The sequence below is a fragment of the Drosophila mauritiana genome, chromosome X, assembly GCF_004382145.1.
Source record: "Drosophila mauritiana strain mau12 chromosome X, ASM438214v1, whole genome shotgun sequence".
Lineage (NCBI taxonomy): Eukaryota > Metazoa > Arthropoda > Insecta > Diptera > Drosophilidae > Drosophila > Drosophila mauritiana.
Genome location: NC_046672.1, coordinates 9,835,292 through 9,842,025, shown reverse-complemented (window position 1 = coordinate 9,842,025; position 6,734 = coordinate 9,835,292). Strand labels below are relative to the sequence as shown.

The 6,734-nt window shown below is 45.1% G+C and overlaps 2 protein-coding genes across 6 annotated transcripts in view; one reads left to right on the top strand and one right to left on the bottom strand.

Moving 5' to 3' along the window:
- Positions 1-608: 608 nt before the first annotated feature.
- On the top strand, positions 609-2,220 carry LOC117146816 (vitellogenin-2). The gene is made up of 2 exons (XM_033313369.1): positions 609-893; positions 960-2,220. Exons 1-2 carry the CDS (start codon positions 659-661, stop codon positions 2,051-2,053), a joined length of 1,329 nt encoding a protein of 442 aa, XP_033169260.1. The 5' UTR covers positions 609-658; the 3' UTR covers positions 2,054-2,220.
- Positions 2,221-2,384: 164 nt separating this feature from the next.
- Positions 2,385-6,734, bottom strand: part of LOC117146812 (serine-rich adhesin for platelets) — a 32,858-nt gene continuing 28,508 nt past the window's right edge. For all 5 annotated transcript variants that reach the window (XM_033313362.1, XM_033313357.1, XM_033313358.1 and 2 more), the window contains 3 exons: positions 4,616-5,108; positions 3,389-3,706; positions 2,385-3,331 (listed from right to left, as the gene is read on the bottom strand). In XM_033313362.1, the coding sequence (XP_033169253.1) occupies positions 2,808-3,331; positions 3,389-3,706; positions 4,616-5,108 (1,335 nt within the window). In that variant the 3' untranslated portion in view covers positions 2,385-2,807. The remainder of the gene's footprint in view (positions 3,332-3,388; positions 3,707-4,615; positions 5,109-6,734) is intronic.

Genomic DNA, 6,734 nt, shown 5'->3' with positions numbered 1-6,734 from the left:
GGAACGTTTTTCAAGGAGATAGTATTTAAATATACGGGATTTGGTTTATAATAATTTTGATCTTATTGATGCTATTTCATGTAACTCATGCTACTGATTGAAGATATATGCATATTTTGATAGAAGTAAATATTTATGTTAGTTAACCCACTCAATTTATTTTATATTTATATTGCATTCACCATAAAGAAAAATCCAGAAAATTCTTATAGCAAACACTTGAATAGTTTCATACATTGCATACAATTGCCAAGTATTTTTTATAAACAAAAACTTTATCTTGACCTGAGCATGAGTTCAAGTCGTGCCCCCACTGTCAAGCCCCTTAATGGCCAGACCATCTTTTGTTTATGTTATGAAAGTGCTGGTCAAAGAAGTTTCCCATTACCTTTTACCCGATGGATACTTAATAAACAAAAAAAAAAAAGAGGAACGAAATTATAGAGCTCATCAGAAGTGTTGCAAAATCACTGACGCTGCGATTCAATGCATTTGTGCTGATCCAGAAATCGGTTGCTGAAATCAATTGCTTCCGGCGCGTGCATTATAGTGTGTATAGACTACCGATTCCCGGGGGTATAAAATGCATTGAGTCGCAGCAGTGGGCATGCAGTACAATTTGGTACGGTGTCTGAAACAGTCGAACTTGGAAGCCACAATGAATCCTCTGCGCACCCTTTGCGTTCTGGCCTCCCTTCTGGCGGTCGCCATGGGTAATCCCCAGTCTGGTAACCGTTCCGGTCGCCGATCCAACTCCCTGGACAATGTGGAGCAGCCCAGCAACTGGGTCAACCCACGGGAAGTCGAGGAGCTGCCCAACCTGAGGGAGGTTAGCCTGAAGAAGCTGCAGGAGATGAGCCTGGAGGAGGGCGCCACGCTGTTGGACAAGCTCTGTAAGTTCAAGGATCTCTAGAAGTTCTAGCAATCTTGTAGTACTTACACTCTATCATATCCCGCAGACCATCTGTCCCAGTTCAACCATGTCTTCAAGCCCGATTACACCCCGGAACCCAGCCAGATCAAGGGCTACATCGTTGGCGAGCGCGGCCAGAAGATCGAGTTCAACCTGAACACTCTGGTTGAGAAGGTTAAGCGCCAGCAGAAATTCGGCGACGATGAGGTCACCATCTTCATCCAGGGCCTGCCCGAGACCAACACCCAAGTGCAGAAGGCTACCAGGAAGCTGGTGCAGGCCTACCAGCAGCGTTACAACCTCCAGCCCTATGCGACCAACGACTACTCCAACGAGGAGCAGAGCCAGAGGAGTTCCAGCGAGGAGCAGCAAACGCAGCGCAGGAAGCAGAACGGTGAGCAGGATGACACCAAGACCGGAGACCTGATTGTGATCCAGTTGGGCAATGCCATCGAGGACTTTGAGCAGTACGCCACCCTGAACATTGAGCGTCTGGGCGAGATCATTGGCAACCGTCTGGTTGAGCTGACCAACACCGTGAACGTGCCCCAGGAGATCATCCATCTGATTGGCTCTGGACCCGCTGCCCACGTTGCCGGAGTGGCTGGACGCCAGTTCACCCGCCAGACCGGACACAAGTTGCGCCGCATCACCGCCCTGGACCCCACTAAGATCTACGGCAAGCCCGAGGAGAGGCTGACCGGACTGGCCCGTGGTGATGCTGACTTCGTCGATGCCATCCACACCTCCGCCTACGGCATGGGTACCAGCCAGCGATTGGCCAACGTGGACTTCTTCCCCAACGGACCCTCGACCGGAGTGCCCGGAGCCGATAATGTCGTTGAGGCCGCCATGCGTGCCACCCGCTACTTCGCCGAGTCCGTGCGTCCTGGAAACGAGAGGAACTTCCCCTCCGTGGCCGCCAGCTCGTACCAGGAGTACAAGCAGAACAAGGGCTATGGCAAGCGCGGCTACATGGGCATCGCCACCGATTTCGATCTGCAGGGCGATTACATTCTGCAGGTGAACTCCAAGAGCCCCTTCGGCAGGAGCACTCCCGCCCAGAAACAGACCGGCTACCACCAGGTCCACCAGCCCTGGCGCCAGTCCACCTCCAACCAGGGTTCCCGCCGTCAGTAGATCATCGCACAGTGATCCATCGATGACAACCAGATCGCACACCCCTCATGCGAGCGAACCACTCCAGCCCATCCTCATTCAGCAGATCCATCTGCCAGTTGCATCCACTATGATTAGTTAGCTTTGTTTTTTTAACTCACAATAAAAAACGTTTGCATTTTTAAACATTCTAAAGAGTTCAGTATAATATCCGAAGAAACCCCAGTTCAATTCACAATAAATCCAATTGCTTATGTCGAAATATTTGAAGTATTTTAAATGCTCATTATATAAATATGCAAAACAAATTATGCAATCCCACTGAGGTCACAAAAGAAGCACACGACAAACATTTGGATTACATGATATGTTTATTTGATAAAGAAAGCATATTATCCATTACGGTATATAGCGTAACCACACGCCCAACCACATATATAGATATGGCGCTATATATATGGGACGATGAACTACGGACAATATTTCTTGCTTACTACTGAGTTGGCAGGCGCAAAAAAATTGGGTTGAGATATCACTAAGCTTAAATAAGAATAATTAACGTAGAATTTCAACTTGCTTCACTCATATTCATCGTCTCGATTTCAACAACCTCATCAGAACTAATCACAAATTGGAAAAATCATATACAACACGAGGTGCAATGGGAATGGATGTCTTTTTATCGATGCGAATGGGTCTCCAGATGAGGTGGGTTAATGGATTTAGAGGCTTATTTAGGGCTGTGTTTTTGTTTTTGTTTTGTTTGTCTATCAGTCTAATCCCGGCAGGGCTGATCCGAGGGCGACCAAGTGCACATGCCGCCGACGCCGTCGTAGGTAAGTCCCTTGGGACAGGTGTACTCCCATCCAACGATTCCACCGGTCTCCTCGAATCGGGCGCAGGATATAAACTTCCTGCAGTTAAGGGGATGCGGAAAATTTCCCTGTGCCCGGCACTCAATGATGCCATGACCATGAACGATCACTTTGGGATCGTTTTTGGCCGGAAGAATACTGCCACTGCGACGCCGTTGGGCCACCTGACTTTGACCCACTGTGAGTCTTTCGTCCAGAAATTGACTACTTGAGGTCGCCGAGATTACAGCAGTCTTCACCGGCGGACGACTGTAGACCTCGATGTATTTGTGCGGACGACGACGACTCTGCTGTCGACGGGAGAGAGGAGGAGCCGAGTGTCCAGCCGACGTGGTCGATCTCAAAGTTGAACCGGAAGTGGGTGTGGTGGGTGGCGTTGATGTGGTCGATTGCGGCCGGCGAGGACGTGGGATCAATTGACGGCCTGCAGTCATTTACAACCAGTTAAATACAAACAACAATGGAATGGTTATACACTTACGGATTCCCTGGCCAATAACTGGTAGTGGTGCATTGGCAGTGGTGCTAGCTGTGGTGCTGGTGCTCTTCAGTGGCTGCGCTGGCGATGCCAAGTCGTATTCCTCGCGTGGACGCACCTGCTCTGGTATCTGGTTGAAGCGGCTCGTGTGAATGCTCGACTTGGCCACCTGATCCTCGTCGTCGTCGTTCAAATAAAGAGTGGTGGTGGTTTCCAGGCCCGAGACTGGTGGGTTGGTGGTGCGGGCGGACGGTGGAGTGGTGGATATAAGGGTGAGGCGGCGCTTGAATAGTGGGTTCTGAGTTCTGGGCAACTCGGTGGCTAAAGGGAAAACATAATTGGAACATGAAATATAAAATTTGTAGAAGAAAATAAATTAAGCCATGAATATTTTGACAACAAATTAATTTCATTAGACGAAAATACAAAAACACGATTGTTAGAATATTTAGATGTTTAAGACACGTAATTTTCATCATAACTTGGCAAAAAATGATCGTAAAGATGAAAGAATAACTGTTTTGAGCAGCTAATAACCAATACTTACGACTCCTATCACTTTTGGACGGATTTTGGGAAATTCATTTTTGGGTAAATTTTCGCATTTTTTGTAAGGGGTAACATCAAAATTAGCAAAAAATGGCTAAAAAATATAATTAGCCTTTTTAAACACAGTTTGATTGGAAATTAAAATACGAACACAACGAGATATGGCATTCCATATTTAAACAATTATTTTTAAAATTGTGCCAGAAAAACGGATTATTTGATGACCGAAATTCGGAAAAACGGGTTTTGGCAAAAACTTGATATTTACAAACGGAATTTTCGACATAACTTCGCTGAAAATTGTCATATAGATAAAAAAATAACTGTTTTGAGCAGCTAATTAGCAGTGCTAACAGTCCCTATCACTTTTTGAAGAATTTAGGAAAATTAATTTTTGGGTCAATTTTCGCATTTTTGGAAAGGGGTTACATCATCAAAATTTGCAAAAAATGGTTAAAAAATAGAATTCGCATTTTTTAACACAGTTTGATTGGAAATTTAATTACGAGCTCAACGAGGTATAACATTCCATATTCAGGCTATTATTTTATATGTTTTGGTAAAAAATAGTCGTTTTGGATCTCTGGCAGAGCCCGACAAGTTTTTTCTTCACTGTTATGAAGTACGTACGGTTTTTCTTTTGTTTGATAATGCATTTAAATTTATGCCAAGTTTACTTACCACTTTCATCGCCGTTGGCCGCCGGTGCGAAGGTTGTCAGCCGACGCGTTTGAAATTGGCGGCGCAGAGCAAAGCTGGCGGGCTGGAACTTGTGCTGCTTTTGAGTGATGTCATTGCTGCTGCTGCTGATGTTGCTAGTTGCTGGCGTCAGTGTTGCTGCCTCACCGGATGCTGTTGCTGCCGCTGCGGCACCGCTCTTGGCTTTCAGCTTGCTCAGGTAGATGTTGCTGGTGGTTCTGCCGCCGGGAGCAGATGTTGCTGCTGGGAAAGCTGTTGTTGCTGCTGCAGTGGTCGTTGTTGCTGCTGCCGCTGCTGCTGCTGCTGTTGCGGAGGGTCTGCTGCGCAGTCGGCTGTATTTGGAGGTCGTCGGTGGTTCTGCTGCTGGCTGCTGCGTGGTGGTTTCAATCGCTGCCGACGTCGGCGAGTTGATAATCCGCCGGCGGACACTCAACACCGGTCGCCGCGAAACGCTGCCAGTCGCTGGTTGTCGCAGCTGCCAGTCGGTAGTCAAAAGTTGTTCGTTCGCGGTACATGGAATTATATTGAAAACAAACACTGAATTTAGCATTTTGTGGATTTTGAAGATATTAAACGTTTTTTGCAGCTCGCTGTTTTGGTGTATCGTTTTTTTTTTGTTTTCGTGCCTTTTCCGGCGGTGTGCAGTCAACAACAATTCAAAAGCGCGCTACATGCTTAAACAATAATAAATCATATTGAAAATATTAAAGAATTGGTTAAGCATAAGAAATCTACTAAAGCCTTAAATAAATTAGTACTGTTTGGCGCTTGTTGTGTATTGTGTTTTACTGTGGGCATTGGGCAGTGGGAATTTGGGCATTTTGAATTGGGAAAGGAAAGGAAAGGAAAGGAAAGGAAACCCTTCGAAAGGTGCTTTCTCTCGCTATCTCGACAAGATCAAGTTGACCGCTAAGTGGGCCAACAACCGCAAAAATGCAGTCAGGCATTTTAATTGAAGGACGTTCGAGTGCAAAATAAATAACGCGCAGGCATAACAAGTTATTTGTCTGGCTATTAGTTTGCGCTAGTTTTGCTTTGTCCACCAATCTCGTTGACATTGAAAGCAATACAGAGCACAGCGTAGAGTGGAAATTGCTGTAATTATGCCAAATTGAGTTTTATAATGGAAAGCAACCTGTAAACATCCAGAATAAGCTAAACTGATATACTCTCTATATTAATTAAAACCCTTCAGTAATACCCTTGCAATTATTCAAAAATACATTTAAAAAATTATTTCTAAATCCCACATAGATCACACAAAAAAATAGAGAGAGAGAGTTGCTGGCGAGAACATTTTTGGTGTCAATGTCGCAGACACCTTCGAGATAATGAATGGGCCGGAAAAATACGCATCAGCCGCGGTGCTTGCATAATGCTGATGGGCTTCTTCGATTAGCAGATCCGCAGATCGAAGCCTGCATTGCTGCCTGGTATCTTCGGACTTTGGCAATGCGATTCGAGCGCATGCCAATGTGATTGCATAATCTGAATCCCCAACATTCCCACTTGTTTTTTTTTTTTTTTTCTCTGGCAGATGCGCAGTTTGCTGGTTTTTTTGGTATCCACAAACTGGTTGGGCTTTTGATTAAATATTGTGCAAGCGAGTTGGTCAGCTCGAAGACTGATGATGCGTGCAGGGCGTCGTCCGCTGATTTGCTGGCTTCTCAATGGGTTTATTGTGAAAGTGGCGAAACGAAAGACTTAAGACACGAACGCGGCGGGGAAAGCACTGGCCGAGAATAGGGTGCCGCTGTTCAAGGGCAAATTAAATAAAAGAGAAGGGTTGCTAGTTGAAAAACCTTTAATAATACTAAGTACTGCCCTTTAAAAATATTGCCCAAATTTGTATATTCGAAAAAAAATAACAATGTAATGCCATATGCATCTAATCTGTTTATTAAGTTTGAGATTTTTTGAAGTGGCATTACATTTCCACACCTATATGATATCATTGGACCCGTTTCGTTAACCTCTTTGTCTGTGCAAACACTCCCTATTATTTATTTTTTGTACGTACTCTTCAACAAAATGATGATGACAAAAGCCTGTTACCCTGAGTGCAACACCTTTGATCTTCTTTTATGGTTTCTTTTTATTG